The 15,006-nt window shown below is 44.9% G+C and overlaps 1 protein-coding gene across 2 annotated transcripts in view; it reads left to right on the top strand.

The window, feature by feature from the left end:
* PLB1 (phospholipase B1) overlaps window positions 1-15,006 on the top strand; it is a 150,034-nt gene that overhangs the window by 63,027 nt on the left and 72,001 nt on the right. For both annotated transcript variants that reach the window (XM_077959806.1, XM_077959805.1), the window contains exons 18-20: window positions 6,017-6,075; window positions 8,456-8,529; window positions 9,998-10,041. In XM_077959806.1, the coding sequence (XP_077815932.1) occupies window positions 6,017-6,075; window positions 8,456-8,529; window positions 9,998-10,041 (177 nt within the window). The remainder of the gene's footprint in view (window positions 1-6,016; window positions 6,076-8,455; window positions 8,530-9,997; window positions 10,042-15,006) is intronic.

Here is a 15,006-nt window from a genome sequence, read left to right as displayed (position 1 = left end):
AATGTTCTGTGTAGCTCATGAGGCTGTTTCTGTGGTCACCACCTACTCAGGGGTCCTGTGACTTGACCTACCGTGTCATCAGGAAGGAATGATGCCCTGTGGGAAATAACAGCCTGCTTGTCCCTGGGCACAACCAGCCTACTGAGTGAGTTCAAACTCCCCCAACACGTAGAGGAGTAAGTGTTTCCCTGCCCTATGGTTTTCATCATCTAAAACTTTGAGATCTGTAAAGTCCCTGTCACAGAGTCACTTAGTCTTTAATTCCAGTTAACACGTTTCTTGAGCTCCCCTGTGGAAGGTACACATTGGTTCATGGAAACTCACACCGAAGATTCCAAAGGCAAAACATGGTTCCAATCTTGAGGCAGCTGCTTACTGCCATTGTGGAAATCTTAACATAAGTCCCTAAAATCAGACGGCAAATGGGTTGGGCAACGCTTGGTGACAATTGAGAGAAAGCACGTTTTTCAGATTAGGGCCCCACGTGGTTTAAGTTGCTGGGTTACACAAGACAAAGCCCCAGCAAGCCAAGCCTTTCTCCTGGGTGTGACCTTCCGTGTACAGTGGGCAGTGTCCCCACTCTACAGTCTAGTGTGCAATTTCCTTGCTATTTGTGGTACTTCATCGTGGCTTGGATGGCCTTCTGATAAGAGGTCCCCTCTGTAGAAATCATGATGAGTTAATGATGTGTTTATCAGCTTCTCTCAAGGTGGTGGACAGTTTGTACCAGATAATGTTTAGCTAATCAGCCCACACAAATTTAATCTTATCACTAAATAGTTCTTTTTCCAGGGAGAGCAACTGCTAAAGTGCTTTACTGTATTTCTAAGCTATGTTTGTCATTAATGATGACATTAACAAACCTCAAATCAAGGTCTACGGAAATTAGGCCAATGAAATGCGATGTGCTCTATCTTAACAATAAAATCCCAGATTAAGTCAACTCCTCCCACCCAGGTTTGCTTCATCTGGTTTATTACTGTATCTCTTCCTGAGACTCCTTTAGAATGGCCAACTGGAGAACCACCCCCACCACAATCAACCAATCTATCAGATGAGATCGGGCATGTTCAGGGTGGTATAGCTGTAGATCAATCAGTCTATCTATACATGTGTACGTACACATAGACATAAACATAGGTATGTGTGGGTGTCTGTGTGTGTGTGTGTGTGTGTTCTGCCTGCTACAAATTTAGGAGACAGGAATGGTAGGTTTCAGCTGCCTCTTTAGCAAACTGTAGTGATAATACTTTTGAATCAAATTTATCTATCTCTTCCGTATTTTTCCAGCCCCAAAGATTTCCGCTAACCTTTGCACACTAGCTAGTATTCACAGGATTCAGTGTATGATGCATTATGGCAGTAAGAATATAGTGTTTGACTGTTATCACCAGGAGATAAAATAAACCACTCTAGAGTTGAAGGGAGAAGGTCTTATTTTTTTTGTTTTGTTGCCTTTTTAACCCCATCACCTGATTTATTTGAGAAGAGGTCGTTTTAAAGTTCTCCTGCTCAGCCTAGTGGACATGCGCTAATGTGTGCAGCTGGTGTTGTGATTTGATATTGTTCTTCTAACCACATGGTATAGCTGTGGATGGCTGGGAAGAGCCAAGTAGGCTATAATCATATGGAAGGCTGAGTGTGTGCATGGGATGTGTGTGTGTGTGTGTGTGTGTGTGTGTGTGTGTGTGAGGGTGGATTCAAGGCATGGTGAGGGGGAGGAAAAAGAACACTGAAGAAAGATACTCAGCACCTCTTGAATCTAAGAGACAGAGCTGTCATCAGTCTGTGCAATGGCAGCTACAGTTGTGAGGGCCACAAGACAATGTACACATATACATGAGAGAAACAACTCTAGTCTTTTTTTTCTTTTTTAGTGAAGGGGTCTCACTATATTGCTCAAGCTGGTCTCAAACTTCTGGGCTCAAGTGATCCTCCCAACTTGGCCTCCCTAAGTGCTGGGATTATAGGTGTGAGCCATTGCACGCAGCCAAATCTTTACTTATGTATTTTTTTTTAGAGACGGGCTCACTTTGTTGCCCAGGCTAGAGTGCAGTGGCGCAATCATAGTTCACTGCAGCCTCTGCCTCCTGGGCTTGATTCCAGGCTTTTCAGGTCCAAGCGCAGTACTTGACTGCAGTCAATGGCTTTGATAGAGACCAAGTGTCTCTATCAGTGATTCTCAAAATGTGGTACCCAGACTGGACTGGCAGCATCAACATTACCTGGAAACTTGTTGCAAATGCAAATCCTTGGGCCCACCCCAGACCCATTGAGTCAAAAATTCTGAAGGCGGTGCCCAGCCATCTGTGTTTTCACAGGCTCTCCAGGTGATTCTGATGCAGGCTCAAGTTGGAGAACTGCTGTTCTATGTATTTTGCACGCATATATTTACAACTATGTATGTGTGAGTTTGTATCCTTTCATAGGAAGAGGCAAGAACTTTTACTTTTCCAGTGAGAGCAAATCCTCATTGGGAGCGGCTGTCCCCACCGGCAGACAGCGTGGAAGGAAGTAGACAAGATGTCTCCATGGAAGGAGATGAGACCTGGAAGTCCCTGAGTATGTTTTCCACTCAGTGTTAATCTGGCTTCCTGCACAGGTATCATTCCACAGCCACGATCTGGATGTTGACGGCTGCTGTGGGTTATATGTAGGCCAGCTGTGTCAAAATCATCTCATCCTGTGTTTCACTGTAGGCCTGCAACCTTTTTTTTTTTTTTTTTTTTGAGACGGAGTCTCCCTCTGTCTCCCAGGCTGGCTTGCAGTGGCGCGATCTCGGCTCACTGCAACCTCCTCCTCCCAGGTTCAAGCAATTCTCATGCCTCAGCCTCCCAAGTAGCTGGGACTACAAGCGCACACCTCCACGCCTGGCTAATTTTTGTATTTTTAGTAGAGACGGGGTTTCGTCATTTCATCATTTTGGACAGGCTGGTCTCAGACTCCTGACCTCAGGTGATCTGCCCGTCTCGGCCTCCCAAAGTGCTGGGGTTGTAATCTGGTCACACTACAGGCTTTATAAGCTGTCTTTTGCAAAGAAGGCTGTTGAGAAAGCCTCCTGCAGACAACTTTCAGTTTATCCCTCTTAAGCAATGGCCCACTGATATGTACCAGGGCGGGCCACTCCCTGGTACAAACTCTGTGCTAGGCTTCTTCCAAGCCACAAGAACTATTTCAGCAATTTAGTGCAGCGTTGCACCACTAGACAACAGAAGTACATCAGCAAAGGTGGAGCTGTAGCCAAGTCAGGGTGACCTTGGGGGTGAGGTAATTGGGGGAGTGGGAGGTAAGCTTGTGACCTGAGAGACCAAGCTATATATAGCTTAAGGAATTCTAGGTGTGGTCCCGCAAATACACTAGGATTCACATTCTTATGTGTATGAGGTAAGGGGGTAGGTAGATATAGTATCTGTGTGTGTATGTGAGTAATTACATATATAGCAATATCTATGTTAAACTCCTAACTTGCTTGCCAGGCATAAAAGCCTCTAATCCCAGTGACTCAGGAGGCTGAGATGGGAGGATCACTTGAGCCCAGGAGGTCGAGGCCACAGTGAGCCACGATCACACGCCACTGCACTCCAGCCTAGGTGACAGAGTGAGACCTTGCCTCAAAAAATAAAAATAAAATGAATATATTGATAGATGCTATAATGTAATTGAATCTTGAAAACATTATGCAAAGTAGAAGAAGCCAGACAAAGTCATATATTATATTATTCTATTTATATGAAATATCCATAGAAGCAGAAAGCAGATTATTGATTACCAGATATTGGTTAGGCCCTGTGGCCCTAACCTACCTTTCCAAGGTGGTTTTCTCTTTGCTGTCTCATATATGCTTCATGGAAGCAAACTGTGTGACTAACTGGGCTTTCAAGACATCCAAGCTTGACCCTACCACATCCATCCATCAGGCTTTTCCCTCCATTACCCGATCTCGTGCTCCCTCATCCTCCTCTTATTCCTAAGGCTTAATTCAAATGCGACCTTCTCCGTGAAGCCTGCTGTGACCCTCTCCTCAGGCCCCCCCAGGCAGAGATCATCCCTCCAGCTCTATAGCCTTACATCACTTCACACCTCTGTTAGTGTTTATCAGTCTTACACCATAGTAACTATGGCTATTTCTCATTTTCTCCTTAGCTTGTGAGCTTTTTGAGGGCATTCTCTGTATCTGATCACTGTGTGGTCTCCAAAGCACCCAGCCACTGCTTGGTGTTCAATATGTTTGTCCTGTGAGTTAATAGCTGCCACATCACATAGAATGCTTAAACTCAAAAGATAAAAATTGTATATAGTCAAGCTGTGGAAAAGAGCTTGATGCTTCCTCAAAAAGATAAGCATAGGATTACCATATAACCCACCAATTCCACTCTCAGGTGTATACCAAAATAGTTGAAAACGGGCATTCAGACAAACACTTGTACACAGATATTTATAGCAATACTAGTCACAATAGCCCAAAAGTGGAAACAACCCAAATGCCTGCCAATGGATGAATGGATAAACAAAAGTATGGTACATCCATACAATGGAATATCATTCAACAATAAAAAGGAATGAAGTGGCTGGGCTCCGTAGCTCATGCCTGTAATCCCAGCACTTTGGGAGGCTGAGGTGGGAGGATCACTTGAGGCCAGGAGTTCGAGACCAGCCTGGGCAACATAGGGAGAGTCTCTCTCTCTACAAAAAATTAAAAAATTGGCTGGGCATGTTGGTATACACTTATAATCCCAGCTACTCAGGAGGCTGAGGTGGGAGGATCACTTGAGCCCAAGAGGTCGAGGCTGCAGTGAGCCATGATCACAAGCCCCTGCACTCCAACCTAGGTGACAGAGTAAGACTTTGTCTCAAAACATAAAAATAAAACGAATGTATTAATACATGTTATAACATAATTGAACCTTGAAGACATTATGCAAAATAGAAGAAGCCAAATATAAAAAGTCACATATTATATGATTCTATGTACATGAAATATCCAGAATAGATAAATCCATAGAGGTAGAAAGCAGGGTATTGGTTACCAGGGACTGGGAGGAGGGAGAAATGGAGGTGACCACTTAATGGGTATAGGGTCTCCTTTTGGGGTAATGAAAATGTTTCAAAGCTAGATAGAGGTGATAGTTTCACAACATTGTGGACGTACTAAATGCCACTGAACTGTTCACTTTTTAAATGGTTAATTTTAGTTATGTGAATTTCATCTCAATTAAAAAACAGTCAGCTGGGTGCATTGGCTCTCGCCTGTAATCCCAGCACTTTGGGAGGCTGAGCCGAGTGGATCACAAGGTCAGGAGATTGAGACCATCCTGGCCAACATGGTGAAACCCCGTCTCTACTAAAAATACAAAAATTAGCCAGGTGTGGTGATGCGTGCCTATAGTCCCAGCTACTCAGGAGGCTGAGGCAGGAGAACAGCTTGAACCTGGCAGGTGGAGGTTGCAGTAAGCCAAGATCGCACCACTGCACTCCAGCCTGGGCGACAGAGCGAGACTGCGTCTCAAAAAAAAAAAAAAAAAAAAAAAAAAAGTCAGTGGCATAAAAGTATTCCCTTTTCACTTTAGAGAAACTGAACTGATTTTGATAGGATGATGTAATATTTTATCCCAAATATCATCAGATCCTAGAATAGATTAAGTATTGGTTGCATTTCCATGGCAATTCCTTCCCTCCTCCCAAATCACCTTGCCAAGGGCCTGCCACCACTCGCCTTGTAGCATCTGGTCTCACCAAATGTGAACACAGCTCCCCACTTAAAGCAGGATCCACCTTTAAGCTTGCTGTTCCGGTGTCCAGGTGCCCCAGAGAGGAAGCCAGCAGTCAGACTCCACGGCTGGCACTGCAGAGCCCATTGACAACCATGGATTTTTCCAGTCTTTTATCCGAGGTGTCTTGGTGGTAAAAACTGACTTTTTCTTCATTATCCTAGAAGTTATTCCTTTGTTTCAGTGTCGATGGGTCCAGTGCTTTCCTGGAAGCCCCATTTTCCACTCACTCCTGCTTATATTCTTAGTTCATAGGCTGAAGCCGGCTGACATCAATGTAATTGGAGCCCTGGGTGACTCTCTCACGGTAAGTGACCCTGATGCAGAAGGGGCAGGAGGGGAAAATATTTTGACTAATATGAGAAACTGAAGAGGAAAATGGAGAGAGAAGGTCTCACTCCTGGCTCTTAGATGCTGCCATCTCGGGTCCTGATCTCCATCTCTCCATCTCGGGTCCTGATCTCCATCTCTCCATCTCGGGTCCTGATCTCCATCTCTCCATTGTCCGACCCACCCTGGCATTCAACAGCATTCCCTTCCCATCATGGTTTCCCACCTCCATTCTGGTCTCATCTTCCTCCCCCAATGCTGAGATGAAGGAGAGAGCAGGAAGTGGAGGGACCCCAGAGGGAGTGTGGGTGACAGGAGTGACCCACCCCAAGTCACACAGCTGGTCAGCAGTGGGGCAGGATGGATAAGATCTCCAGACCATGCTGTAGAACTAACTCCTCCAAGGATCCAGTGCTTGGTTTTGTCCATGTAGAAAAGCTAAGGGAAGGTACCAGGATGAGGGGTGAAGAGATGATGAGACAGGAGCAAGTGCTAATGGGGGCAGGGAGGTTGGGGAGGGTGGGAAGACGGGAGTCTGTGGAAGAGGCAGATAGGCCAGAGATGTTCCAAACCCACCTCTGCATCTGCCCCAGGGTGACACCTCAGACCCTGCAAAGCACTATCCATGAAAAGCAGAATCAGGCCTTTTGAGAGCCTGGGGGCTGGGGATCCCAGAGGTTCCTAGACACAGCTTCCATTCAACAGCCTCTCATCAGAGTCCAGCTGCTATTCCCTGGGCCAGTAGAATAGAGGGTCTCCAGCTGAATCCTCCCCAAGAACAAGCTGACACCTCTCATGTCTATGGTCTATCACAGTGATATCGTCCCACTCAGTGGGATGTATCTTCATGACAAAATCCTGTGAGGTATGACTTTCTTTAAATTCGACCAATAAATTCTGGGCCCAGTGGCTCACATCTATAATCCCAGCACTTTAGGAGGCCAGGGTGGGAGGATCACTTGAGGCCAAGAGGTCAACACCAGCCTGGGCAACATAGCAAGACTCCATCTCTACAAAAATGAAAAAAAAAAAAAATAGCTAGGCATAGTGGCTTACATCTGTAATCCCAGCACTTTAGGAGGCCAGGGCAAAAGGATCACTTGAGGCCAGGGGGTCAAGATGAGCCTGGGCAACATAGCAAGACCCAATTTCTACCAAAAAAGAAAAAAAAATTAAGCCTAGTGATGCATGCCTATAGTCCCAGCTACTTGAATGGCTGGGGCTAGAAGATCACTTGAGCTCAGGATTTCGAGGCTGCAATGAGCCATGATGGTGCAAACTGCACTCCAGGCTGGACAACAGAGCAAGGCCGTGTCTCTAAATCAGTAAGAAGGTGAATGAAGCTGGGCAAGGTGAAGTGCCTCAGGCCACACAGCTTGTAAGTGCTTGAGTCGGGATCAGAACTCAGGGATCCTGACCCTAAGTCCAGGGCCCTATCCCTGTGCTGTGACAGCCTCCTCCATGGCCCCTCAGTCATTCTTCACCCCAAAGGCCTGACTGCTCATAACCTCCCAGGAAGGACGGGCAGACTGGGCCTTAGCAGCTTCATATACTGCTTATCCCAACCTCTTCCTGCCCGGCGGGGCCTGGCACCACCTCCTCCCAATTCCGTGGTCTCCTCGAAGATACTCTCAGGACAGGGGGTCATCACATCTCAGCACAGCTGTTCAGGGGTTCCTAGGGAGGCAGCACTTTGGGTGTGAACCTGCCTGGCAGGTAGCAAAGGAACTGGGCACCAGAGAGCAGGGATCACACCTGGGGGCCTCTTGTGGAGACCAGACTTCACCCCCAACTGCCTGGGAGGCCTGTCTCGGCATGCTCTTCCAAATGCTCAGAAACAACGTGCTTTAGGCAAGGGACATGCACCTGAAGAGGGTCCACATTGTGCTTTCTTCAGCTGATGATGGCTACGTGGGATTTCATTTTATTACTACATTTTAAACTGTGCATAGGTGAGAGATACTGGTATAAAAGGATAATGATATATTTCCTTTTATGATATACTTCACAGCTTTTAAAAAATGAGAAAAACAGGACCCTGAAATGTATCCTTTTGAAAAGGTATAGTCTAATTTCAAGAGCACTTTTGCTAGACAAGTTTCACTTGGTCTTGGCCTAGGCAGGGTTTCTTAGAATGAAGCAGAGCTGTGAACAGCACCAGGCCTTCCCAGTGGGCGCTCTCACTCACCTCTGAAAAGGCAGGATGCATATGGAGATATGGTGCCATCTGGACCCTAGATCCCAGAGAGTGCCCAGGCGGTCCTGGCCAGCATAAGAACATAGACCTTTTGGCAGGCAGGCAGAGGTGGGCCACTGGGGAAAGCAAAGAAACTCACCCCGTCGTCGTTCTCTCTCAGGCAGGCAATGGGGCTGGGTCCACGCCTGGAAACATCTTGGACGTCTTGACTCAGTACCGAGGCCTGTCCTGGAGGTGAGTGAGGGAGTGGCAAGGCCCCAAGGACACCTTCATTGCAGAGCAAGGGAAACCCCCTGAGCATTCTAGAAAACAACACCTTAAGCAGGGGGTGGGCTGCTTTGTTCTTTCTATGACCAACTTCTAGGTTTAATTTGAAAAAGGTGTTCACCAGCCTCCTCAAACCACTACATTGCCCAGAACAGTAGCTGAGCCTTGAGCCAGGAGTCTAGGAGAGAAACTACATAAATGTTTGGGTTGGAAATGCTTCTCTGGCTTCCATTTCTCCCTCTGCGATATAATCTCAGAAGGAGGCAGTGGCCTGAGTGATGCACAGATCATTGCCTTTGGAACCAGAGTTGTAACTGAGCCCTAGCTACCCAGCTGGATGTAACCTTGGGCAAGTTCCCTAACCTCTCTGAGCCTCTCTCCTCATCTCTGATGCAGAAACAATGCTACTACCTGAGCACTGTCTGAGGACTAGAAAGAATTTAAGTGTCCAGCACACTGCTTGACACAAAGTAAGTATCTGGTAGTCAGCATTGTTGTTATAGGGCCTTTATTTTACAGATGAGGAAACAAGGCTCAGAGAGGGCAAGTAACCTGACCAAGATCACAGAGCCAGAAGGTAAAAGATCACGAAGCAGAGCAGATACTTGCTGGCCCCTACCAGTGCATTCCCTTCTCATGTATCACTTTGGGCAGGCTTATTTCTGCTCTGCATGCGATCAAACCTCTGCTGCAAGCCCGGGAAAGCTTGGTGTTTCCTCACCTGGAATCTGGCATCTCCATCTGACACCTGCTTTAACCTTAGTGCCGACTCTCTGGCATCCTTCCTCACGTTGCTGCACAGTTAAAACCCAAACATTTGGAGAACCTTTTAGATGCTCCTAGACACGCGTGGCACAGAATGGGGTGGGGGGTGTGGAAAAGCAGGGAATCCAGTCCACTCTGGAATGCTGCATATTTGCATGCCTAGAAATCCTTCTCACTTTGATCACCTTGGAATTTTAGTATTGGCTTGGAAGATGGCTGAGTTTCTAGAAGACACCTTTTAGAAACGGCTTTTACAAGCCAAGCAGGAAGAGAAAAGAGAAAAAATAGGGCCAGCGTTTTTAAGACTACGTTTACACCAATAATATTAATGCACGGTGCAGTGGCTAGTTGGAAAGGGGCTGGCAGACGAGGGACTACTTCCCCTTTGAAAGCGGGGGTGCAAGGAACCCACCTGCCTCCCCTACCCCAGCACCAGCGGAAATCAGCCGCCGGTTTAAAGCTGGCTTGTTGTTTGATGTGCTGGCCTATGGGGAGGGGAGTCATATTCTGGTTTGCTTTTTCCATTTTTCTACTGAAGTGATGGGAAAGGGCAAGCTCCAAGCCCCACGGCTGTTTCTCGGGAGACGGGCGTTTCTGGCTAGTGTCTGAAGGGTCTTGGCGTGGCTGGCATTTTTAACCCTTCATTTTCTTCCTTGGACCCACAATACAGCGTCGGCGGAGATGAGAGTGTCAGCACCGTTACCACCCTGGCGAGTGAGTACGCGGCGGCGGCCGGGCTGTTTGGTTTGGGGCGGCCCCTGCATGCTTCCCGCTCCCCCGGCAGGTGGCGCCGGCCTCGGGAGGAGCGCCGGCTGCAGGAGCCCACTAAATTCACCAGGGGGCGCTGCCTCCCAAGACTCCCAGCTCCGCTTCCGATAGTGACGGAAGCCTTGGAGTTGGGGGCGGAGCGGGGTTCGAGGCTTGGGGGCCGGGGGCGGGGAGGTGTCAAAAAGAAATTGTCTTTGTCCAAGGAAGGAAGAAAGTAAAGCGGGGAAAAAAAGAGCTCAGATCACGTCTTAGTGCAAGTCATTAAAAAGTGATTCAATAATCTGGCATGAGATTAGAGAGAATAAAGTGATTCAAGAAAGAAGAAAAGGAAACCAGGGTGTGCGGCACCTGCCTTTCCGAGCAGATAACCCCCCTGCAAGAGCCATCGATCCAGGCACCTGGAGCGCAGGCACAGCTGCGCACAGACATTGAATTGCGGAGTTGCTGTAGGAACTGCTGCTGCTCTTGCCGCAGGAGGATATGAAGTTACCTTGTCCAGGTTGTGCAGACACAGCCATCTTTGGGACTCAACACTTTTCTTAATTTACTTCCCACCAACCTGCTCGGAATGATTTTTTTTTCTTTCTTTATTTTTTTTTTTTTGAGACGGAGTCTTGCTCTATTGCCAGGCTAGAGTGCAGTGACGCCATCTCGGCTCACTGCAACCTCCACCTCCCTGGCTCACGCCATTCTCCTGCCTCAGCCTCCCGAGTAGCTGGGACTACAGGCGTCCACCACCATGCCCGGCTAATTTTTGTATTTTTAGTAGAGACAGGGTTTCACTATGTTGGCCAGGATGGTCTCAATTTCCTGACTTAGTGATCCACCCGCCTTGGCCTCCCAAAGTGCTGGGATTACAGGCGGAATGACTTTTTAAAGCCTGACTATATTCTCTGAAGGGTCTGGTCTTATCATCTTTTTAAAATTCTCCCCAGTGCATACACATCTCCGTGCTTGTTCTTAAAGTATGCAAGCCATACATGTTTAAATTGAATTCTTTTCCTGGAATCTTCTGGCTGATAATTTTGTCTGGGAGGAATTTAATTGGTCCCATTCTCATTTACTTCCCTGGTACATATCCCTTTGTAATATATCTTTAGAAGCTAACAACTTGAACTTGAAGCCACCAAGACTTGGATGAGGGGGGCATCATAGCTTAATCTCCACATAGGCAGAGCAGAGCTGAGCAGACTTCACATTACCTGTTTTGGTTATTTGTAAATCCTGTTGAATTTAGGTAGACAGGGTTCTGTGCCACAAGCACTCCTTGCCTTCTTTGTATCTAGGTCTACATATGTGAGCTATAAATCAGTTCCTCTATTGCTAGGAGATGGTTCAGGGTGCTTTTGTGAGTGTGATGAACTTGGCTGTGGGATGGCCCACTGCATACAACAGCTTTCTGGGCTCTCTACTTCTATGCTCGTATAATGGACAAGATAATTGGATATTATTTGGCTTCACGTCTTTCCCCAAAGTAATTTACAAAGGATTGAGACAATGTCACCCCTCAGGTGGATGACTCCCCTGGCACACTTAGCCCAGAAATGGATTACCAGCTATTTAGACTCTTCTTGCTAGAGATGTGAAGACTATTTGATTGTAGGGGATAGATAATCCATGGGGAAATAACTATACGGAAATGTGTTAGAAAACTCATAAGAATGTAAGGGCAGAACAAAATCCCCATTCAACCCCCTGTTCAATTTAATCCAGCAAATATTCCAGTGCTGGAGTGCTTGGAAAATAGGAGAACAGTGCCCCAATGACGTCACCAAAGTCTCTTTGGCAGCATGTCTTCCTAAAGACAGACACATGACTAATGTTTATAGATATGTACAAAGCTTAGGGGAAAATAAACATAGAGGCTATTAACCCTGTCTTCTGAAAAGGAGCTTCAAGAATGAGAATTCGTCAGGTAAGGAAAGGGGAGAGAATGTTCCTGGCAGAGATAACTGCCTGCACCAGCAACTTGTTGCCCTACTCAATGTGTGGTTCCTCCCTATGACATTCTTCCTAAGTAGCTGGGTAGGCTGTGCTGAGTTCCTTCTACCTCCTAGGGAACCTACCACTTCCTAGGACAAACCATTCCACTTTCAAATCGCTCAGGTGATTTCACAGTCCTTTCTTCTCTTGAGTAGAAATTGGAGCAATTTCCATTTATTAGTGTAATGTCCCCCAGCCTCAAGGAATGAGTCCAATCCGTCTGTGCTGAGTAAACCCGCAGCAGTGCTGGGTTCTAGCAAGCACTCTACTGGAAGGGGCCCTAAAGTCCTGGCTGCTACCCACCCAGTTTCTTTCTCACATCCTAGAAGATTGTGAGACAGCGGAGGCAAGTGCCCTTGTATTGGAGCTGAGAGACCAGCCATTCTCAGCAGCTACATGACTTTGAGCAAGTCTCCAAGCTTGTCTGAACTTTGCTTTATTTCTAATTCAGTCCATAAGCGTGTTGAGCAGTATATGAGGCCCTGGGGTATATAGACTCTGCTCTCAGGAGGGCTCGCCAAGTTGGAAAGATGAAAAAGTGAAAAGTGTGATCCATATTAGTAAAAGCAATTAGAATGCATGAGATTGCAAAGTTCAACAAAACTGACAAAACTGTAACTAGACTGGCAAAAGGGAGGGGGACTCAAAATCAAGAATGAAAGAGGAGATACTATCAACCTTACAGAAATAAAAAGGATTATTAGAGAATACCATGAACAGTTGTATGCCAATAAATCAGATAACTTGGATGAAATGGACAAATTCCTAAAAAGGCACAAACTACTGAAATTGACTCCATAAAAAGTAGAAAATCTGAATAGATTTATAACAAGCAAAGAGATTGAATTAATAATTTTAAAACTTCCTACCCAAAAAAGCCCAGACTGTCTCTGGCTTCACTGGTGAATTCTATCGAACATTAGTATCAATCATCAGTTCTTCACAAACTCCTCCCAAAAACAGAAGAGGAAGGAATGCTTCACACCTCATTCTATGAGTTTTACCCTGATAGCAAAATAAGACAAAGACATCACAAGGGAAGCATAGTATGACCAGTAAGTATTATGAATGTAGACCCAGAAATCCTACAGAAAATACTAGCAAACAAAATCCAGCAATAAAAAAATATATATATATTTTATTTATATATAAATTTATATATATATATTTTTTAATTTATATATTAATTTATATATATATATATATATATATACCTCATGACTAAGTGGAATTAGCCCAGGAATATGAGGTTAGTTTTCAACCTCAAAATCAATTAATGTAATATTCTATGTCAATAGGATAAAAGACAAAAACCACACATCATGATCATCTCAATGGATCAGAAAAAGCATTTAACAAAAATCTAACACCACTTCACAATAGAAACACTCAACAAAGGCTGGGTGCAGTGGCTCATGACTGTACTACCAGCACTTCGGGAGGCCTAGGCAGGTGGATCACTTGAGGTCAGGAGTTAGAGACTAGCCTGGCCAACACCGTGAAACCCCGTCTCCACTAAAAACACAAAAATTAGTCAGGTGTGGTAGCAGGTGCCTGTAATCCCAGCTCCTTGGGAGGCTGAGGCACAAGAATCGCTTGAGCCTGGGAGGCAGAGGTTGCAGTGAGTTGAGATTGCGCCACTTCACTCCAGCCTGGGTGACAGAGTAAAACTGTCTCAAAATAAATAAAGTAAAAAAACAACAAATTAGAAATAGAAGGAAAATTCCTCACTCTGATAAAGGGTATCTTTTAAGAGCCCACAGCTGACATCACAGGCAATGGTGAAAGATGGAATGCCACCCCCTCTCTCTGATATCAGGAGTGAGACAAGGATGCATGCTCTTGCCAGTTTTATTCAACATCATGCTGGCCATGGCAGTTAGGCAAGAAAATGAAAGAACAAGTACCAAGATTGGAAATAAAGAAATAAAACCACTTCTATTTAAAGATGACATGATACTATGTAGAGACTATCCCAAGAAATCCACTAAAAATTATTAGAGCTAATAAGTGAGTTCAGTGATTGCAAGGTACAAATCAATATACAAAAATGTGATTCTTTATACTAGCAATTAATATGAAAATAAAATTCCATTTACAATAGCATCAAAAATAATAAAATACTTAGGAATAAATTTAATCAGAAAAGAGCATCTCTTTTACTCTTAAGATCACAAAACATTGCTGAAAGAAATTAAAGACCTAAGTAAGTAGAAAAACATCTGACGTTCATGGACTAGAAGATTTAATATTCTTAAAATGATAATACTCCCCAAATCTATGGATTCAATGTGATCCCTATCAAAATTCCAGGTAGCTCCTTGGCAGAGATTTGCAAGCGGACCCTAAAATTCATGTGGAAATTCAGGGGACCCAGAATATCCCAAGAAATCTAGAAAAGAACAAATTCAGAGGATTTATATTTACCAATTTCAAAACTTACTATAAAGCTATAGTAATCAAGACGTGGTACTAGCATAAAGATAGACATATCAAACAATGGACTAAGATTGAGAGTCAGAAATTGAACTCTCGTATTGATGGTTAACTCATTTTCAGCAAGGATGCCAAAACCAATGGGGGAAAGAAGAGGCTTTTCAATAAATTGTGCTGAAACAACTAGATACACACCAAAAAAATGAGGTTGAACTCCTACCTCACACCTTATACAAAAATTTACTTAAAATGAATCATAGACCTAAACGTAAGAGCTACAACTAATTCTAGGAAGAAAATATAGGAGCAGATCTTTATGATCTTGAGCTAAACAAAGTTTTCTTCGAAATACCACTAAGAGAAGTGACAAAAGAAAAATCGATATTTTGCGCTTCAAAGGATAACATATCATAAAGAAAGTAAAGACAACCCAAAGAGTGGAAGTAAACACTTGCCAATCCTATATCTAATAAGAAACTTGTATCTAGAAAT

This window comes from Macaca mulatta, chromosome 13, assembly GCF_049350105.2.
Source record: "Macaca mulatta isolate MMU2019108-1 chromosome 13, T2T-MMU8v2.0, whole genome shotgun sequence".
NCBI lineage: Eukaryota > Metazoa > Chordata > Mammalia > Primates > Cercopithecidae > Macaca > Macaca mulatta.
Note: the sequence above shows the minus strand (reverse complement) of the source record. Positions and strands in the feature narration are given on the sequence as shown.